The sequence below is a fragment of the Rattus norvegicus genome, chromosome 16 (genome assembly GCF_036323735.1).
Source record: "Rattus norvegicus strain BN/NHsdMcwi chromosome 16, GRCr8, whole genome shotgun sequence".
In the NCBI taxonomy this organism is placed as follows: Eukaryota; Metazoa; Chordata; class Mammalia; order Rodentia; family Muridae; genus Rattus; species Rattus norvegicus.
In genome coordinates, this window is record NC_086034.1 from 20,324,893 (window position 1) to 20,347,382 (window position 22,490).

The 22,490-nt window shown below is 39.2% G+C and overlaps 1 protein-coding gene across 1 annotated transcript; it reads right to left on the reverse strand.

Moving 5' to 3' along the window:
* Window positions 1-9,694: 9,694 nt before the first annotated feature.
* Window positions 9,695-10,097, reverse strand: LOC134482331 (elongin-C-like). Its single transcript, XM_063275821.1, has one exon. The coding sequence runs from the start codon at window positions 10,046-10,048 to the stop codon at window positions 9,710-9,712; it is 339 nt and encodes a 112-aa protein (XP_063131891.1). The 5' UTR covers window positions 10,049-10,097; the 3' UTR covers window positions 9,695-9,709.
* Between the last annotated feature and the right edge of the window lie 12,393 nt (window positions 10,098-22,490).

Sequence of the window (22,490 nt, forward strand, 5' to 3'; positions counted from 1 at the left end):
CGTCAACATTTGTTGTCACCTTAGATTTTGTCCTTAGTCATTCTGAGTGGTGTGAGGTCAAATCTCAGCATTTTCTTGGTTTGATTTTTGCTGATGATTAAGGATGTTTAATAGTTCCTTAGGAGCTTCAGGGCCATTTGATATTCCTCAGCTTAGAATTCTTTGTTTAGCTCTGTACCTCATTTTGTAGTAGAGTTATTTGATTTTCTGCAGTCTAAACTTCTAGATTTCTTTATATATATTACATATTACCCTTCTATCAGATATAGGATTGGTAAAGATCTTTTCCCAATCTGTTGTTTTCCATTTTGTCCTAATGACAGTGTCCTTTTCCTTGCATAATCTTTGCAATTTTTTGAGGTCCCATTTGTTGAATCTTGATCTTAAAGCATAAGCTATTGGTGTTCTATTCAGGAAATTTTCCCTAGTGCCCACGTGTTCCAGGGTCTTCCCCAATTTTCCTTTTATTATTTGGAGTGTATCTTCTTCTATGTGGAGATCCTCAATTTGCTTGGATTTTAGCTGTGTACGGGGTGATAAGAAACATTTGATTTGCATTGTCCATGCTGACTGCTGGTTGATCCAGCAACATTTGTTCAAAATGCTATATTTTTTCCAGTGGATGGTTTTAGGTCCTTTGTCAAACATCAAGGGCCCAAAGGTGTGTGGGCTCATTTCTGGGTCTCCACTTCTATTCCACTGATCTGCCTGTCTGAATCTGTACCAAACCATACAGGTTTTATCACTATTGCTATATAATACAGCTTGAGGCCTGGGATGGTGATTCTCCCAGAAATTCTTTTATAGTTGAAGATAGTTTTCACTATCCTGGATTTCTTGTCATTTCAAACGAATTTGCAAATTGCTCTTTCTACCTCTATGAAGAATAGAGTTGAAATTTTCATGGGGATTACATTGAATTTGTAAATTCCCTTTGGTCAGATGGCCATTTTACATTTTTATTCCCGTCAATCCATGAGCATGGGAGATCTTCCCATCTTATGAGATCTTTTTCAAATTCTTTCTTCAGAAACTTGAAGGTCTTGTCAAAGAGATCATTCACTTGCTTGGTTAGTGTAACACCGAGGTATTTTTTTAACATCTGTTACTATTGTGAAGTGCATTATTTCCCTAATTTCTTTTTGAGCCTGTTTATCCTTTGAATAGAGGAAGGCTACTGATTTTAGTGGTATTTCTTCAAGTTTATCTTCATTTAGTTTGATGTTGGCTACTGGTTTGCTGTTTATTGTTTTTACTATGTTTAGATTTGGGACTTGAATTCCTGATCTTTCCAAGACTTTTAAAATGAAGGCTAGCCTTCATTCTTTTTTTTTTTACTTTAAATATATTATAGCTTTTATTAGATACAAGTTTATTTAGATTTGTTTTGACTGTGGCAAACTTAACTAGCTCCAGCGATAATGTTGGCAATTTTGAATCAATCCCTCTCTGTGAGCACACAGTGGCATTACTGAGCTAATTAATGTTCTGGAGCCATCTGGAGCTAGACAGGATTAGTGTCTCAAGAGGGACAGATAAAAGCCCTTTTGGAGGCTTCTATCCTATTCTACAGTGCCCGTATCTAAAACAAACCACGAACAGCAAAATCCCATAAATCAGTTAGTCAGTAAATAGATAATGTGATACCTAGAAAAGCAATACATGAGTATCAAGCTACTCTTTGGTTGGTGTTTTAGTCTCTGGGGACTCTGCGATTCTGGTTGGTTGATAGTGTTGTTCTTCCTGTGGTGTTGAAACCCCTTCAGCTCCTCCAGTCTGTTTCCTCCTCCTCCTCCTCCTCCTCCTCCTCCTCCTCCTCCTCCTCTTCCTCCTCCTCCTCCTCCTCCTCCTCCTCCTCAGGCTGCTGCTGCTGCTGCTTTATTCCCTTTCCTAGTTTCCTCTCCATATGCCCCCGTCCCCTCCCCCTTCCCTATAAGGGTATTCTCCCCCCAAACCCACACCCTTTACAACCTACCCCTATATTCCCCTGCACTGTGGGTCCACCCAGGGTAGGACCAAGGGTTTCCCCTTCCACTAGTGTTCAACAAGTCTATTCTCTGATACATAAGCAGTTGGAGCCCTGGGTCCATGTATACTCTTTGGGTAGTGGTTTAGTCCCTGGGCATCTCTGACATTGTTGTTCTTATCGGGTTGCAAGCACCTTCAGCTCTTTCAATCCTTTCTCTAATTCCCCAAAAGGGAGTCCTGTTCTAAGTTCAGTAGTTTGCTGTTAGTGTTCACCTCTGCATTTGACATGCTCTGTGTGTCTCTCAGGAGACATCTATATCTGGTCCGTGTCATCACACATTTCTTAGCTTCATCAGTCAAATGTAGTTTTGGTGGCTGTATATGTATGGGCCACATGTGGGGCAGGCTCTGAATGGCTGTTCCTTCAGGCTCTGCTCTAAACTTTGCCTCTATTTCCCTCCTATGGATATTTTTGTTATCCCATTTCAGAAGGAGTGGAAGCATCTGTATTTTATTCATCCTTTGTCATGAGCTTCATGTGGTCTGTGGATTGCATCTAGAGTAATTCGAGGTTTTCGGCTAATATCCACTTATGAATGAGTGCATACCATGTGTGTTTTTCTGTGATTGGGTTACTTCACTCAGGATGATATTTTCTAGTTCATTCCATTTGCCTATGAATTTCATGAAGTCATTGTTTTTGATTGCTGAGTAGTACTCCATTGTGTAGATGTACCTTATTTTCTGAATCCACTCCCCTGTTGAAGGGCATCTGGGTTCTTTCCAGCTTCTGGCTATTATAAATAAGGCTGCTATGAACATAGTGGAGCGTGTTTCCTGGTTGTTTGTTGGGGCATATATTGGGTATATGCCCAGGAGAGGTGTGGCTGGGTCCTCAGGTAGTGGAATTTTCTCAGGAACCTCCTGGCTGATTTCCAGAGTGGTTGTACCAGTCTGCAATCCTACCAACAATGGAAGAGTTTTCCTCTTTATCCACATCCTGGCCAGCATCTGCTGTCACCTGAGTTTTTTTATCGTATCCATTCTTACTGGTGTGAGTGGAATCTCAGGGTTTTTTCATTTGTACACCCCTGATGACTAAGTATGCTAAACATTTCTATAGGTGCTTCTCAGCCATTTGATATTCCTCAGCTGAGAATTCTTTGTTTAGCTCTGAACCCAAATTTTAATAGGGTTATTTGGCTCTCTGGACTCTAAGTTCTTGTTTTTGTTTTTTGTTTTTTGTTTTTTTTTGTATATTTTCGATATTAGCCCTGCATCAGATGTAATATTGGTAAAGATCTTTTCCAAATCTGTTGGTTGCTGTTCTGTTCTATTGAAAAGTATCCATTGCATTACAGAAGCTTTGCAGTTTTATGAGGTTCCATTTGTCAATTTTTGACCTTAGCACATAAGCCATTGTTGTTTTGTTTAGGAAAATTTCCCCAGTGCCCATTTGTGTGAGTCTATTCTCCAGTTTTTCTTCTATTAGTTCCAGTGTATATGTTTTATTGTTGATGTTCTTGATCCACTTGGACTTAAGCTTTGTACAGGGAGATAAGAATTGTTTGATTTGTATCTTTTACATGCTAACCTATTGAATGAGCACCATTTATTGAAAATGCTATCTTTTTACAAATGGATGGTTTTTGCTCTTTGTCAAAGATCAATTGACCAAAGGTGGGTGGGTTCAGGTCTGGGTCTTCAATTATATTTCACTGATCTGTCTAGCTGTCTATGTTACTAAACCATACAGCTTTTTTTCCACTATTGCTCTGTAATACTGCTTGAGGTCAGGAATGATGATTTCCCCAGAAGTTCTTTTATCATTGAGTATAGGTTTTGCTATCCTGGGTTTTTTTTATTCCAAATGAATTAGTAAATTGCTCTTTCTATGTCTGAAGAATTGAGTTGGATTTTTGATGGGGATTGCAGTGAATTTGTAGATTGCTTTTGGCAAAATGGCCACTTTTACTATATTAATCCTGCTAATCCATGAGAATGTGAGGCCGTTCCATCTTCTGATATCTTCTTCAATGTCTTTTCAGAGACTTGAAGTTCTTGTTATATAGATCTTTCACTGATTTCGTTAAAGTCACACTGAGGTATTTTATATTATTGCGACTATTGTGAAGGGTGTCATTTCCCTAATTTTACTCAGCCTGTTTTTCCTTTGAGTGGAGGAAGGCTACTAATTTTTTTTGAGTCATTTTGTACCCAAAAATTTGCTGAAGTTAATATCAGGTTTTGTAATTCTCTGGTGGACCTTTTGGCGTCACTTAAATATACTATCCTATCGTTGGCAAATAGCCATATTGTGACATCTTCCCTCCCACTTTGTATCCCTTGTCCTCCTTTTGTTGTCTGACTGCTCTGGCTCGGAATTCCAGGGCTGTATTGAATAAGTAGTTACAGTGCAGGCAGCCTTATCTAGTCCCTGATTTTAGTGGGATTTCATCAAGTTCCTCTCCATTTAGTTTGATGTTAGTTACTGGTTCACTGTATATTGTTTTTACTGTGTTTAGTTATGGGTTTTGATTTCCTGATCTTTCCAGGACTTTTTTTTTTGTTGTTTTCTCTTTATTACAAAATATAACATTTATGCAATGAAATATTGTACCTGAGCCATACCTTTTACATAATAAAGTATAAAATGTATGTGCTACTGAAAAAGATGAGTTCATTATCATATAATGGATAGAAGTTATATAATAATTATAAGATAAAACCATTAAATACACATATACTTTATAGTAGAGAAAACAATCTTTGAATTTTAGAAATGGTCCAGGGGTTAGAAACTTGTTGAAGTCAAATTTTTTTTATTAATTTGAGTATTTCTTATTTACATTTCGAGTGTTATTTCCTTCCCTGGTTTCCGGGCAAACATCCCCCTAATCCCTCCCCCTCCCCTTCGCTATGGGTGTTCCCCCTCCCCATCCTTCCCCCATTGCTGCCCTCCTCCCAACAATCACGTTCACTGGGGGTTCAGTCTTAGCAGGACCCAGGGCTTCCCCTTACACTGGTGCTCTTACTAGGATATTCATTGCTACCCATGAGGTCAGAGTCCAGGGTCAGTCCATGTATAGTCTTTAGGTAGTAGCTTAGACCCTGGAAGCTCTGGTTGCTTGGCAGTGTTGTTCATAAGGGGTCTTGAGCCCCTTCGAGCTCTTCCAGTTCTTTCTCTGATTCCTTCAATGGGGTCCTATTCTCAGTTCAGTGGTTTGCTGCTGGCATTCACCTATGTATTTGCTGTATTCTGGCTGTGTCTCTCAGGAGAGATCTACATCCCGCACCTGTCAGCCTGCCCTTCATTGCTTCATCCATCTTGTCTAATTGGGTGGCTGTATATGTATGGGCCACATGTGGGGCAGGCTCTGAATGGGTGTTCCTTCTGTCTCTGTTTTAATCTTTGCCTCTCTATTCCCTGCCAAGGGTATTCTCGTTCCACATTTAAAGAAGGAGTGAAGCATTCACGTTTTGATCATCCGTCTTGAGTTTCATGTGTTCTAGGCATCTAGGGTAATTCAAGCATTTGGGCTAATAGCCACTTGTCAATGAGTGCATACCATGTGTGTTTTTCTGTGATTGGGTTACCTCACTCAGGATGATATTTTCCAGTTCCAACCATTTGCCTACGAATTTCATAAAGTCATTGTTTTTGATAGCTGAGTAATAATATTCCATTGTGTAGATGTACCACATTTTCTGTATCCATTCCTCTGTTGAAGGGCATCTGGGTTCTTTCCAGCTTCTGGCTGTTATAAATAAGGCTGCTATGAACATAGTGGAGCACGTGTCTTTTTTATATGTTGGGGCATCTTATGGGTATATGCCCAAGAGAGGTATAGCTGGATCCTCAGGCAGTTCAATGTCCAATTTTCTGAGTAACCTCCAGACTGATATCCAGAATGGTTGTACCAGTCTGCAACCCCACCAACAATGGAGGAGTGTTCCTCTTTCTCCACATCCTCGCCAGCATCTGCTGTAACCTGAGTTTTTGATCTTTGATCTTAGCCATTCTCACTGGTGTGAGGTGAAATCTCAGGGTTGTTTTGATTTGCATTTCCCTTATGACTAAAGATGTTGAACATTTCTTTAGGTGTTTCTCAGCTATTCGGCATTCCTCAGCTGTGAATTCTTTGTTTAGCACTGAACCCCATTGTTTAATAGGGTTATTTGTCTTCCTGTGGTCTAACTTCTTGAGTTCTGTGTATATTTTGGATATAAGGCCTCTATCTGTTGTAGGATTGGTAAAGATCTTTTCCCAATCTGTTGGTTGCCGTTTTATCCTAACCACAGTGTCCTTTGCCTTACAGAAGCTTTGCAGTTTTATGAGATCCCATTTGTCGATTCTTGATCTTAGAGCATAAGCCATTGGTGTTTTGTTCTGGAAATTTTTTCCAGTGCCCATGTGTCCCAGATGCTCCCCTAGTTTTTCTTCTATTAGTTTGAGTGTATCTGGTTTGATGTGGAGGTCCTTTATCCACTTGGACTTAAGCTTTGTACAGGGGGATAAGCATGATCGATCTGCATTCTTCTACATGTTGACCTCCAGTTGAACCAGCACCATTTGCTGAAAATGCTATCTTTTTTCCATTGGATGGTTTTGGCTCCTTTGTCAAAAATCAAGTGCCCATAGGTGTGTGGGTTCATTTCTGGGTCTTCAATTCTATTCCTTTGGTCTATCTGTCTGTCTGTGTACCAATACCATTCAGTTTTTATCAGTATTGCTCTGTAATACTGCTTGAGTTCAGGGATAGTGATTCCCCCTGAAGTCCTTTTATTGTTGAGGATAAATTTAGCTATCCTGGGTTTTTTGTTATTCCAGATGAATTTGCAAATTGTTCTGTCTAACTCTTTGAAGAATTGGATTGGTATTTTGATGGGGATTGCATTGAATCTGTGGATCGCTTTTGGTAAAATGGCCATTTTTGCTATGTTAATCCTGCCAATCCATGAGCATGGGAGATCTTTCCATCTTCTGAGGTCTTCTTCAATTACTTTCTTCAGTGTCTTGAAGTTCTTATTGTACAAATCTTTTACTTGCTTGGTTAAAGTCACGCCGAGGTACTTTATATTATTTGGGTCTATTATGAAGGGTGTCGTTTCCCTAATTTCTTTCTTGGTTTTTTCTCTTTTGTGTAGAGGAAGGCTACTGATTTATTTGAGTTAATTTTATATCCAGCCACTTTACTGAAGTTGTTTATTAGCTTTAGTAGTTCTCTGGTGGAACTTTTGGGATCACTTAAATGTACTATCATATCATCTGCAAATAGTGATATTTTGACTTCTTCTATTCCAATCTGTATCCCCTTGACCTCCTTTTGTTGTCTGATTGCTCTGGCTAGAACTTCAAGAACTGTGTTGAATAAGTAGGGAGAGAGTGGGCAGCCTTGTCTAGTCCCTGATTTTAGTGGGATTGCTTCAAGTTTCTCTCCATTTAATTTAATGTTAGCAACTGGTTTGCTGTATATGGCTTTTACTATGTTTAGGTATGGGCCTTGAATACCTATTCTTTCCCAGACTTTTATCATGAAGGGGTGTTGAATTTTGTCAAATGCTTTCTCAGCGTCTAATGAAATGATCATGTAGTTTTGTTCTTTCAGTTTGTTTATATAATGGATCACGTTGATGGTTTTCTGTATATTAAACCATCCCTGCATGCCTGGGGTGAAGCCTACCTGATCATGGTGGATGATTGTTTTGATGTGCTCTTGGATTCGGTTTGCCAGAATTTTATTGAGTATTTTTGCGTCTATATTAATAAGGGAAATTGATCTGAAGTTCTCTTTCTTTTTTGGGTCTTTGTGTGGTTTAGGAATAAGAGTAATTGTGGCTTCATAGAAGGAATTCGGTAGTGCTCCATCTGTTTCAATTTTGTGGAATAGTTTGGATAGTATTGGTATGAGGTCTTCTATGAAGGTCTGATAGAATTCTGCACTAAACCCGTCTGGACCTGGGCCCTTTTTGATTGGGAGACCTTTAATGACTGCTTCTATTTCCTTAGGAGTTATGGGGTTGTTTAACTGGTTTATCTGTTCCTGATTTAACTTCGGTACCTGGTATCTGTCTAGGAAATTGTCCATTTCCTGCCGATTTTCAAGTTTTGTTGAATATAGGCTTTTATAATAAGATCTGATGATTTTTTTAATTTCCTCTGAATCTGTAGTTGTGTCTCCCTTTTCATTTCTGATTTTGTTAATTTGGACACACTCTCTGTGTCCTCTCGTTAGTCTGGCTAAGGGTTTATCTGTCCCGTTGATTTTCTAAAAGAACCAACTTTTGGTTCTGTTGTTTCTTTCTATGGTCCTCTTTTCTTCTACTTGGTTGATTTCAGCTCTGAGTTTGATTATTTCCTGCCTTCTACTCCTCCTGGGTGTATTTGCTTCTTTTTGTTCTAGAGCTTTTAGGTGTGCTGTCAAGCTGCTGATATAGGCTCTCTCCTGTTTCTTTCTGCAGGCACTAAGAACTATGAGTTTTCCTCTTAGCACAGCTTTAATTGTGTCCCATACGTGTGGGTATGTCGTACCTTCATTTTCATTAAATTCTAAGAAGTCTTTAATTTCTTTCTTTATTTCTTCCTTGCCCAGGTTATCGTTTAGTATATTGGACCATCCTTTCATCCTTGGGCTGAAGCCTAACTGATCATGATGTGTGATTATTTTGATGTGTTCTTGCATTCACTTTGCAAGATTTTTATTGAGTATTTTTACATCAATAATCATAAGGGTAAATGGTCTCAAGTTCTCTTTCTTTGTTGGATTTTTGTGTGGTTTAGTTATAAGAGTAACTGTCGTTTCAAAGAAGGAATTTGGTAGTGCTCTGCCTATTTCTGTTTTGGGAACTAATCTGGACAGTATTGATATGAGGTCTTCTATGAAGGCCTGATAGAATTCTGCAGTAAATTCATGGAGTCCTGGGTTCTCTTTGATTGGGAGACTCTTAATAACTGCTTCTACTTCTTTAGGAATTATGGTGTTGTTTAGATGTTTATCTGTTTCTGATTTAACTTTAGTACCTTGTATTTGTCTAGAAAATTGTCTATTTCCTCCAGATTTTCCAGTTTTGTTGAATATATGCTTTTGTAGTAGGATTTGTTGATATTTTTAATTTCCTCAGATTTTTTTTGTTATGTCTCCCTTTTCCCTTCTGGTTTTGTTAATTTGGATACACTCTGGGTATTCTTGCTAAGGGTTTATCTATCTTGTTGATTTTGTCAAAGAACCAGCTCCTGCTTTTGTTGATTCTTTGTGTACTCTTTTTTTTTTAAACTTGGATGATTTTAGCTCTTAGTTTTATTATTTCTTCCCTTCTATTCCTCTTGTGTGTATTTACTTCTTTTCGCTCTAGACTTTTTAGATGTGCTGGCAAGCTGCTGAGTATGCTCTCTCCTGTTTCTTTTGGCGGCACTCAGAGCTATGAGTTTTCCTTTTAGTACTGCTCTCACTGTGTCCTAAATGTTTGGGTGTGTTGTATCTTCATTTTCATTAAATTCTAAGAAATCTTTTTTTTAAACTGGCATTATTTATTTATTTTTTGGCTTGTGAAACTTCCTTAGTTTGTTGATGTAGCAAACAAATTTCAACTCTGCTATGCAAATGACAGAAGAAATCTGCTCAGCAATTAACTTTAGCGTTCAATTTCATAAAGGCAACATGCTATATGTGAAAAAATTACTAACTGAACTACAGGTATTAAATACTGAAAAAAATTAGCAGTTTATTATAATTTATCTTATTTAACAATCTAAGAAGTTCACGGCCATCAGCAGTTCCAGTGCAATTTCAGGTGCAGTTGGGAATTCAGGAATTTCAGTGGAGCTGTTAGTATAGCGGACCTTGTAGGTAAAATACATGCACACTTTCGATAGCACATGTGAAGGGATCTCTCTAAAGTTGACCTCATTGGTTTCATTCTCCGCAAACTGACCTGGACCACTCAACATGGCCTTTATTGTTCCTGATGTTAATGCATGTTCTCTTTTTACAATAAATTCATGACCATCAGAAGATATTAATTTCACATACATGGCATCAGGGCCTTCACAGCCACCATAGGTTTTCTCCTCTCCATCCATTATGTTCTTATAAAATTCTATTTGATCCCAGAGGAAATAAATAGTTTCCTGGCGAGGCCGAGAAGCAGTCATCTAGTAACTTGCATCCGAAGGAAGTGCTAAGAAATCTTTAATTTCTATCATTAATTCTTCCTTGACCAAGTTTTCATTGAGTAGTGTGTTGTTAAACTTCAATGTATCTGAGGGCATTCTGCCATTATTGTTTTTATTGAAGACCAGCCTTTGTCCATGGTGATCTGATAGGACAAATAGAATTATTTCTATCTTCCTGTATCTATTGATGCCTATTTTTTTGACAAATTATATGGTCAATTTTCGAGGAGGTACTATGAGGTACTGAGAAGAATGTAAATCCTTTTGTTTTATTATTTAATGTTCTATAAATATTTGTTAAATCCATTTAGTATATAACTTCTGTTAGTTTCTCTATGTCGCTGTTTAATTTCTGTTTCTCTTATCTGTCCATTGATGAGAATGTGGTATTGAAAGTGGACAGATGTGTCTGTCTGTCCTGTGGTCTCAGGATGTTCCATACTTCTTGGTGTTTAGATCTCTTTTCCATGGGATTTGAGATCAGGGAGCAGTGTGATGGGCTAGGCCCTCATTCGTATTTCATATTTTTTTGCTTGAAGGGGAATTGATGGCACACCAGCATATTTTCCGAAGTCCACATGCTTCTTAATCATTTTGTTATTTTAAGGTGTTTATTAGTTGTTAAGGTAGAGCTTCATATAAATAATCCAAGAATGAAAAAAAATTGAACAGAGATGTAGACAGACTAAGAGAAGTCATGAGCCAAATGGACTTAACGGATATTTATAGAACATTCTATCCTAAAGCAAAAGGATATACCTTCTTCTCAGCTCCTCATGGTACTTTCTCCAAAATTGACCATATAATTGGTCAAAAAACGGGCCTCAACAGGTACAGAAAGATAGAAATAATCCCATGCGTGCTATCGGACCACCACGGCCTAAAACTGGTCTTCAATAACAATAAGGGAAGAATGCCCACATATACGTGGAAATTGAACAATGCTCTACTCAATGATAACCTGGTCAAGGAAGAAATAAAGAAAGAAATTAAAAACTTTTTAGAATTTAATGAAAATGAAGGTACAACATACCCAAACTTATGGGACACAATGAAAGCTGTGCTAAGAGGAAAACTCATAGCGCTGAGTGCCTGCAGAAAGAAACAGGAAAGAGCATATGTCAGCAGCTTGACAGCACACCTAAAAGCTCTAGAACAAAAAGAAGCAAATACACCCAGGAGGAGTAGAAGGCAGGAAATAATCAAACTCAGAGCTGAAATCAACCAAGTAGAAACAAAAAGGACCAGAGAAAGAATCAACAGAACCAAAAGTTGGTTCTTTGAGAAAATCAACAAGATAGATAAACCCTTAGCCAGACTAACGAGAGGACACAGAGAGTGCGTCCAAATTAACAAAATCAGAAATGAAAAGGGAGACATAACTACAGATTCAGAGGAAATTCAAAAAATCATCAGATCTTACTATAAAAACCTATATTCAACAAAATTTGAAAATCTTCAGGAAATGGACAATTTCCTAGACAGATACCAGGTATCGAAGTTAAATCAGGAACAGATAAACCAGTTAAACAACCCCATAACTCCTAAGGAAATAGAAGCAGTCATTAAAGGTTTCCCAACCAAAAAGAGCCCAGGTCCAGACGGGTTTAGTGCAGAATTCTATCAAACCTTCATAGAAGACCTTATACCAATATTATCCAAATTATTCCACAAAATTGAAACAGATGGAGCCCTACCGAATTCCTTCTATGAAGCCACAATTACTCTTATACCTAAACCACACAAAGACCCAACAAAGAAAGAGAACTTCAGACCAATTTCCCTTATGAATATCGACGCAAAAATACTCAATAAAATTCTGGCAAACCGAATTCAAGAGCACATCAAAACAATCATCCACCATGATCAAGTAGGCTTCATCCCAGGCATGCAGGGATGGTTTAATATAAGGAAAACCATCAACGTGATCCACCATATAAACAAACTGAAAGAACAGAACCACATGATCATTTCATTAGATGCTGAGAAAGCATTTGACAAAATTCAACACCCCTTCATGATAAAAGTCCTGGAAAGAATAGGTATTCAAGGCCCATACCTAAACATAGTAAAAGCCATATACAGCAAACCAGTTGCTAACATTAAACTAAATGGAGAGAAACTTGAAGCAATCCCACTAAAATCAGGGACTAGACAAGGCTGCCCACTCTCTCCCTACTTATTCAATATAGTTCTTGAAGTTCTAGCCAGAGCAATCAGACAAAAAAGGAGATCAAGGGGATACAGATCGGAAAAGAAGAGGTCAAAATATCACTATTTGCAGACGACATGATAGTATATTTAAGTGATCCCAAAAGTTCCACCAGAGAACTACTAAAGCAGATAAACAACTTCAGCAAAGTGGCTGGGTATAAAATTAACTCAAATAAATCAGTTGCCTTCCTCTATACAAAAGAGAAACAAGCCGAGAAAGAAATTAGGGAAACGACACCCTTCATAATAGACCCAAATAATATAAAGTACCTCGGTGTGACTTTAACCAAGCAAGTAAAAGATCTGTACAATAAGAACTTCAAGACACTGAGGAAAGAAATTGAAGAAGACCTCAGAAGATGGAAAGATCTCCCATGCTCATGGATTGGCAGGATTAATATAGTAAAAATGGCCATTTAACCAAAAGCAATCTACAGATTCAATGCAATCCCCATCAAAATACCAATCCAATTCTTCAAAGAGTTAGACAGAACAATTTGCAAATTCATCTGGAATAACAAAAAACCCAGGATAGCTAAAGCTATCCTCAACAATAAGAGGACTTCAGGGGGAATCACTATCCCTGAACTCAAGCAGTATTACAGAGCAATAGTGATAAAAACTGCATGGTATTGGTACACAGACAGACAGATAGAGCAATGGAATAGAATTGAAGACCCAGAAATGAACCCACACACCTATGGTCACTTGATTTTTGACAAAGGAGCCAAAAACATCCAATGGAAAAAAGATAGCATTTTCAGCAAATGGTGCTGGTTCAACTGGAGGTCAACATGTAGAAGAATGCAGATCGATCCATGCTTATCACCCTGTACAAAGCTTAAGTCCAAGTGGATCAAGGACCTCCACATCAAACCAGACACACTCAAACTAATAGAAGAAAAACTAGGGAAGCATCTGGAACACATGGGCACTGGAAAAAATTTCCTGAACAAAACACCAATGGCTTATGCTCTAAGATCAAGAATCGACAAATGGGATCTCATAAAACTGCAAAGCTTCTGTAAGGCAAAGGACACTGTGGTTAGGACAAAACGGCAACCAACAGATTGGGAAAAGATCTTTACCAATCCTACAACAGATAGAGGCCTTATATCCAAAATATACAAAGAACTCAAGAAGTTAGACCGCAGGGAAACAAATAATCCTATTAAAAAATGGGGTTCAGAGCTAAACAAAGAATTCACAGCTGAGGAATGCCGAATGGCTGAGAAACACCTAAAGAAATGTTCAACATCTTTAGTCATAAGGGAAATGCAAATCAAAACAACCCTGAGATTTCACCTCACACCAGTGCGATTGGCTAAGATCAAAAACTCAGGTGACATCAGATGCTGGCGAGGATGTGGAGAAAGAGGAATACTCCTCCATTGTTGGTGGGATTGCAGACTGGTAAAACCATTCTGGAAATCAGTGTGGAGGTTCCTCAGAAAATTGGACATTGAACTGCCTGAGGATCCAGCCATACCTCTCTTGGGCATATACCCAAAAGATGCCTCAACATATAAAAGAGACACGTGCTCCACTATGTTCATCGCAGCCTTATTTATAATAGCCAGAAACTGGAAAGAACCCAGATGCCCTTCAACAGAGGAATGGATACAGAAAATGTGGTACATCTACACAATGGAATATTACTCAGCTATCAAAAACAACGAGTTTATGAAATTCGTAGGCAAATGGAAACTGGAAAATATCATCCTGAGTGAGCTAACCCACTCACAGAAAGACATACATGGTATGCACTCATTGATAAGTGGCTATTAGCCCAAATGCTTGAATTACCCTAGATCCCTAGAACAAAGGAAACTCAAGACGGATGATCAAAATGTGAATGCTTCACTCCTTCTTTAAATGAGGAAAAGGAATACCCTTGGCAGGGAAGGGAGAGGCAAAGATTAAAACAGAGACTGAAGGAACACCCATTCAGAGCCTGCCCCACAGGTGGCCCATACATATACAGCCACCCAATTAGACAAGATGGATGAAGCAAAGAAGTGCAGACTGACAGGAGCCGGATGTAGATCTCTCCTGAGAGACACAGCCAGAATACAGCAAATACAGAGGCGAATGCCAGCAGCAAACCACTGAACTGAGAATAGGTCCCCCGTTGAAGGAATCAGAGAAAGAACTGGAAGAGCTTGAAGGTGCTCGAGACCCCAAAAGTACAACAATGTCAAGGAACCAGAGCTTCCAGGGACTAAGCCACTACCTAAAGACTATACATGGACTGACCCTGGACTCTGTCCCCATAGGTAGCAATGAATATCCTAGTAAGAGCACCAGTGGAAGGGGAAGCCCTGGGTCCTGCTAAGACTGAACCCCCAGTGAACTAGACTATGCGGGGAGGGTGGCAATGGGGGGAGGTTTGGGAGGGGAACACCCATAAGGAAGGGGAGGGGGGAGGGTGATGTTTGTCCGGAAACCGGGAAAGGGAATAACACTTGAAATGTATATAAGAAATACTCAAGTTAATAAAAAAAAAAAGAAAAATTAAAAAAAAAAAGAAAAAATAAAAAAGAAAGAAAAAACATTCAATATCCTTAGCATCAAGGAAATGCAAATAAAAACTACTTTGAAATTTCAAAAAAAAAAAAAAAAGAAAGAAACACAGATATTTAAACAATATGCACATAGAATTAATATTTAATTAATGAATTCTAGTGACAGGTTTACAACGTGCCTCAATGGTTTACATTCCTTTCTTTTATTCAGTATTTTTCCTCCATCTTTATTAACTTGGGTATTTCTTATTTAAATTTCAACTGTTATTCCCTTTGCCGGTTTCTGGGCCAAATCCCCCAACCACTCCCCTTCCCCTACTATATGGGTGTTACCCTCCCCATCTTCCCCTGTTACTGCCCTCCCCCCAATAATCACGTTCACTGTGGGTTCAGTCATTTCAGGACCAAGGGCTTCCCCTTCCACTGGTGCTCTTACTAGGCTATTCATTGCTACCTATGCAGTTGGAGCCCAGAATCAGTCCATGTATAGTCTTTGGGTAGTGGCTTAGTCCCTGGAAGCTCTGGTTGGTTGGCATTGTTGTTCATATGGCGTCTCATCCCCTTCAATCTCTTTCAGTCCTTTCTCTGATTCCTTCAACGGGGGTCCTGTTCTCAGTTCAGTGGTTTGCTGTTCGCGTTCGCCAATGTATTTGCCTTATTCTGGCTGTGTCTCTCAGGAAAGATCTATATCTGGTTCCTGTCAGCCTGCACTTCTTTGCTTCATCCATCTTATCTAGTTTGGTGGCTGTATATTTATGGGCCACATGTGGGGCAGGCTCTGAATGGGTGTTCCTTCAGCCTCTGTTCTAAACTTTGCATCCCTATTCCCTCCCAAGGGTATTCTTGTTCCCCTTTTAAAGAAGGAGTGACGCATTCACATTTTGGTCATCCCTCTTGAATTTCATGTGTTCTATGCATCTAGGGTAATTCGAGCATTTGGGCTAATATTTACTTATCAATGAGTGCATACATACCATGTGTGTTTTTCTGTGATTGGGTTACCTCACTCAGGATATTTTCCAGTTCCATCCACTTGCCTTTGAATTTCATAAAGTCATTGTTTTTTGATAGCTGAGTAGTCTACATGTTTACGTGAAGGCTGTTAGTTTAAGACTGACTGCCATGCAGCTAAGATCAGGGTCTTAAAGCCCACACCCACAGTGACATGCCTATTCCAACAGGGTCACAACTTCTAATACTGCTACTTCCTCGGCTTCACACATACAAACCATCAGACCCAGGATACAGTTCAATATAATAAAGACAAGATAAGAATGGTACACAGCAAATATCATTCTAAAATATTTATGCCAAGCATTCACACTAAATCAGAAATCAGAAATGTGAAAAGTATATTTGATCTTCCCCTGTTCAATAAAATCATTGAAGTCTTAGCTAGAATAACAGCACAAGTGAATGAGATAGATGTACACCCTTGAAAGAATGAAGCCAATGTCACTTTATTTAGGCCTGGGTGGTTGATATACACAAAAGACTCTAAAGCCTCCACCAAAATTCCCCTGCAGCTATTCAATTATTCAGCATTGTATTAGAGGAAAAGCAATGCATAAAAACCAAGTTAGTTTCCTAAATCCAAATACCCAGCACACTCTGCAAATAAGCAAACTAACAGATTCTCACAGACATTATAGATTAAATATAACCAAGGAATTGAATGACTTGTACAGTAAAAACTCTAAACTTAATGTAAATTAACAGAAGAAGATACAGTAATATGGAAAGGCCCCACGCTCCTAGGTCAGAAGGATTAATATGGTGGAGTTGGATGTGATGGTTTATATTTCCTTGGCTCAGGGGTGGCACTATTAGAAGCGTGGTCCTGTTGGAGTAGGAGTGGCCCTGTTGGAGTAGGTGTGCGACTGTGTGTAAGGGGTTTAACACACTCATCCTAGCTGCCTAGAAGGCCGTATTCTGCAGGACCATCCAGATGAAGATCTACAGCTCTCAGATCCTCCTTCACCATGTCTGATTGGTGGCTGCAGTGATCCTGCTGTGATGATAACAGGTCTGAACCTCTGAGGCTGTAAACCAGCCCTAATGAAATGGTTTCCTTTTAAGAGTTGCATTGGCCATGGTGTCTGTTCACACAACTAAAGTCCTACGTAAGACAGTGGCCATAACACAAAAATTCATCTAGATAGTCTGTGCAATCCCCTAAGAATACCAACACGATTCTTTAATGACATTTAGAAATCCATCATTAATTTAATAGGTCAATATAAAGGAGCCATGTAGGTCAGCACAGTCATCAACATTAGCGCAGCTTGAGCCCTCACCGACACAGATTTGGAGTTAATACACCGTAGAGGTAAAGCAATAATGAAATCTGCAACAGTATTCAAAGGCTCATAGGTTGGGAAACGTAATTAAGCATCTGTCCATAATTTTGTACACAGACAGCCATGAGTCATTGAACACCCCTGTCTGGGTTCAGGTAAAGCAGATGTCTACCCTTCAAGAGACTAGAGGCTCCAGGAAGCTTATACATATGGTGGAGTTGCTGGGCTGGGGATATCCTTGTGGAGGAGACAAGGGGTAGGGGGAGGAGGTATGCAATATTGAGATGTGGAACTGTCAGGGGGTGGATTGGGAGGGGAATGAAATCTGAAGTGTAAAAGTAAATAAATAAAAAATGGCTATCTTGCTGATAGCAATCTACTGATTCAATACAATCTATCAAAATTCCAATTCAATCCTTCATAGAGTCAGAAAGATGAATTTGGAAATTCACTTGGAATAACAACAAAAAAAAACAAGGATAGAGAAAACTATCCTCAACATAAAGAAATAATAACAATAAAAGATAGAATCACCGTCCTTGACCTCAAGCTGTATTACAGAGCAATAGTTTTAAAAACTGTATGGTATTAAAAACAGAGACAAGCAGGTAGATCAATGTAATAGAATTGAAGACACCGAAATGAACAAATACTCCTATGGTCCCTTGATGTTTGACAAAGGAAATATAACCATACAGTAGAAAAAAGATAGCTTTTTCAATAATTGTTGCTGGATCAACTGGAAGTTCGCACCCAGAAGAATGCATATTGATCTTCTTCCCTAGTGCAAAGCTCAAGGGCAAGTGGATCAAGGACATCCACATAAAAAGAAAACACTCAAAGCCAGAGGGGAAACTGTGGAGAAAAGCCTCGAACGTAGGGACTCTGCGGAAATTTTCCTGAAAAGAAACACCAATGGCTTCTGCTCAAGGACTTTCAAATGGGACCTCATAATATTGCAAAGCTTCTCTAAGGCAAAGGATACTGTCTTTAGGACAACACGGCAACCAAGAGATTGGGAAAAGGTCTTTACCAATCCTACATTCAATAGAGGTCTAATATCCAATATGTACTAAGAACTCAAGAACTTAGACTCCAGAGAGCCAAATAATCCTATTAGAGAAATGGATATAGAACTAAACAGAGAAATCTCAGCTGAGGAATATCGAACAACTGAAAAGTACCTGTAGAAATGTTCTTCAACAATCTTAGTCATTAGGGGAATGCAAATCAAAACAATGCTGAGATTCTACTTCACACCCCTCAGAGTGGCTAGGAACAAAACTCAGGTGACCACAGATTCTGACAAGAATGTGGAGAAAGCAGAACACTCCTCCACTGTTACTTGGATAGCGAGCTGGTACAACTGCTCTGGTAATCAGCTGGGGGTTTCCTCAGAAAATTGGACATAGTACTACCTGAGGACCCAGGTATACCCATTTCTGGGCATAGAGCCAATAGATGCTCCAACATATAACAGACAAACATGCTCCAGTAAGTCCATGGCAGCCTTATTTTTAATAGCTAGAAGCTGGAAAGAACCCAGAAGTCCATCAACAAAAGAATGGATACAGAGAATGTGGTACAATTACACAAACGCAGTACTACTCAGCTATTAAAAAGCAATGACTTCATGAAATTCATAGGCAAAAGGATGGAACTAGAAAATATCATCTTGAGTGAGGTGACCCCAGAAAATAACACAGATGGTGTGCACTCACTGATAAGTGAATAGTAGCCCTGAAGCTCAGATGAGCCAAGGTGCAATCCACAGATCACAAAAAGCTCAAGAAGAAGGACAACCAAAATGTGTTTGTGTCAGTATTTCTTAGAAGGGGGAACAAAAATATTTATAGCAGGAAATATGAAGCCAAAATTTGGAGAAGAGATTGAAGGAAAGTATATATTAATTAACTAATTTATTAAAAAATAAAAATTAAAAATAAATCCATGGTATATGGGGAATTGACAGCACGTTAACAAATTATACTGATGAATAGAGACAGCTTCATGGAGAAGACAGAAACTTGGTCCATTACACAGAACAAGCACAAAAGTCAATGCCACATGCATCATGGAACAAAACATAAGACTTCATACCACAGATGTGGGAGATGAGAAAATAGGAAATATATTTGACTTTACTGTACAGAATGGTACTTCCTGAACATTACTCCTATAGCACAGAGAATAAAAACATCCATTCATAAATCATACCTCCTGAAATTTAAAACATGGCATAAATCAATGATCATCATCATTTAGCTGAAAATGATGCCTCTACCATTCGTAAAAATCTTAATAGATTCCTATAAAAATAAGTATATTTACTCTATAAACACAAGAAAAACCTTATCTATTAAGCTTCACACCTACCAAGTAGCATTCATGATACGTAAAGTAGTCTGCATGATTTCAGAACAGAAATGCAAGCGTGGTTATTCCAAAGCTACAAATACTGCAAAGTAAACCAGTTACTGGCTCGTAAGATGTTCTGGTACAGTAGTGGAACACATATTATGGAAATAATTCTCTTTCCTGATTCTATTTCAGACACACTCTATGTGATGGAAGCCAGGCCTGAAACTGCTAAAGCAGCCAAAACCCTAAGAGTAGATATGTCCTGAGCCAAGAGGAAAACTCAGTACTCTTATCCGTATCAATGAAATGACTGTCATAGCTATAGATCTGTGTTTGGAACCCTCGTTAGAAAAGCATCATCTTCTTGTAGGCTATAGACACTAACACAGAGACCCCAACCTGGAAAGTGTACAGAGAAGGTGGTAACTCCATTTTAAATGGTATGACTCCTTTACATCTCTCCCTCAAGACTTCATTATCTCTATAGCAAATAAACGTAGAGATTCTAAGAGATTGGGGTGATAGATTACTGTAGTGAGTGACTTACAGACATAATACCAAGTAACTAGTAAAAGAGAAGAAAAAACAACATGGAATCTGAGAAGTAATACTAAGAAGTCAATAGGATTCAAACAAGGAATTGCTGAGTGGATGAAGGTAGAGGTCAGTACTTTCCCTTTCGTGCATTCAGAGGACCTGTGGGAGCATCACCTAAAGACAGCACAATGGCACCAGCCACCCTGGGTTTCCCTTCAGTATTTAGGTATTTTAGTAATTTCTGCAATTTAATGAGTATAAATATCCTCCACTTGGGAAGACAGATGTGATGTTTGGATTCCACTGAGCATGGATGTTTGTTAAAATTTATTCTCAGTCTAATAGGTCAGGTCTGCACCTGAAGGGTGCACTGTGCACTCACTGATTTTGGTGAACAGGATTTTATGTGTGAAAAGAACAAATACTTCTCACACATTTACCAGATGATGCAATCCAGGAGATTGGAACCTTGATCAAGGAGAATCCATGTCTCTGTGACTGCAGTGTCCTGGAGGTGACTCATTTGTCCTTCTTTGCCATCGGGCAGGCAGCAGGCCAATACCATGACAGTAGATGTATCCATGTCCAAGGTGATCCTTAGTGAAGCTCAGTTTTTTTCAGAGATAAAGTGACGTCACGAACAGCAGATGACGTTTGCAGACATGACAATTTATGGAGTCTGGTCTGCGTACGCTGTAAAGTTGTAAAAGAAAGCCAGCACAGCACTGTTAGTAAAACAGTCCAAGGAGAGCAGTGGGCCTCTGATTTGTGAGGGTTTATCATGAGATTGCTAAGTAGGACTCCCTCTTGTCAAGGAATCTGCTGCTAGTCCTAGTGACTCATCCTATGAGTGTTGACCTAAACTGTTTGCCTTTTAATTAAGAGTTTCCCATTAAGAATATCCTTGTAAGAGCACCAGTGGAAGGGGAAGCCCTGGATCCTGCTAAGACTGAACCCCCAGTGAACTAGATTGTTGGGGGGAGGGCGGCAATGGGGGGAGGATGGGGAGGGGAACACCCATAAAGAAGGGGAGGGGCAGGGATTAGGGGGATGTTTTCCTGGAAACCAGGAAAGGGAATAACATTCGAAATGTATATAAGAAATACTCAAGTTAATTAAAAAAAAGTTTCCCATTAAAATGTTCTAAGTGAAAGCCACAAGTTTCTATACTCTTTATTACATCAGTAGCTTTTTAGTGTATTTTTCAAGTGAAAACCAGTCTTCAACTGGTACCCTTTAAAACTTCAGGAGCTCCTTCCAGTACCTGATGGAATTAGGATGCCCCATTCTGTGTGGGGTGTTTTCAGCAAAGGCCCCTGTATTGGACTCATGACTGCTAGCATTTGTTCCATCCGGAAGACCTAGTTTTACAGGAATGCCCCCAAAATTCACTCTTCCATCCTCTCTGACTCTGCTCAACAGCAGCACTGGAGCCTTGGAGGCTAGGATGCTGGTTGATTTTAAGCAACTCTACAAAATGTGGATATAATCTGGGAAAAGTGAATCACAGTAGAGGTATCTTCTCCATCACATTGTCCTGAGGGCAAGTCTGAAGCTCATTTTTTTGTGATTGATGTATAATTGCCCTGCTAAGTGTAAAAGACAAAAGAGAGAACCCCAAATGGTCCAGCATGATGAATGGGTAAACAGAGTTTATCATATTGATACAATGGACTAGTCTCTAGAGATGGACAGAGGCATTGACAGTATCTTATGATTAAAGAAGCTATTATTTAATGACCAAGAAAGGGGATATTTCTATATTAGATGACTTCATTTTTGTTAAATACGCAAAATGACCTGGTTGGTGGGGGCATAGAAATTTATCCCAGCACTCAGGAAGCAGAGGCATGTAGATTTTCACGAGTTTGGGGCCAGCCTAGTCTACAGAGGTAGATTCAGGAGAGCCAGAGCTACACACACTCAAACACACATACACACACACACACACACACACACACACACACACACACACACACAGAGAGAGAGAGAGAGAGAGGGAGAGAGAGAGGGAGAGAGAGAGAGAGAGAGAGAAAGGGGGTGGGCAGAGACAAACTTTCTTGAAAATCAACCAATCACTCACACAAGGAATCACTTAAACAAACAAAAACCTCAAAAAACCAGACGCCAAAAAACCAATCAATCTATCAAACAATGTCAGAAGCAACAGCAGCAGCAGCAGCAGCAGCAGCAACAACAACGACAACAACAACGACGACAACATCTACACCAAAAACCAACCGAATGAGACCAAATGTTAGATTGGATTGCAGCCAGTTTACTCCTTAACTCAAAGCATCCATGAAACCCAGGCACATCATGGGCTATGGTGTGCTCTACACATCCTGATCTTAAGTTCCTATACTTAAAGTAACACTTCTGTCATTAAAGAGGGATAGGCTGAGCTGGTGC

What these genes read in the sequence shown, in the direction of transcription:
- LOC134482331 (XM_063275821.1), bottom strand. Translation starts at nt 10,048, where the DNA reads ATGGATGGAGAGGAGAAAACCTATGGTGGCTGTGAAGGCCCTGATGCC.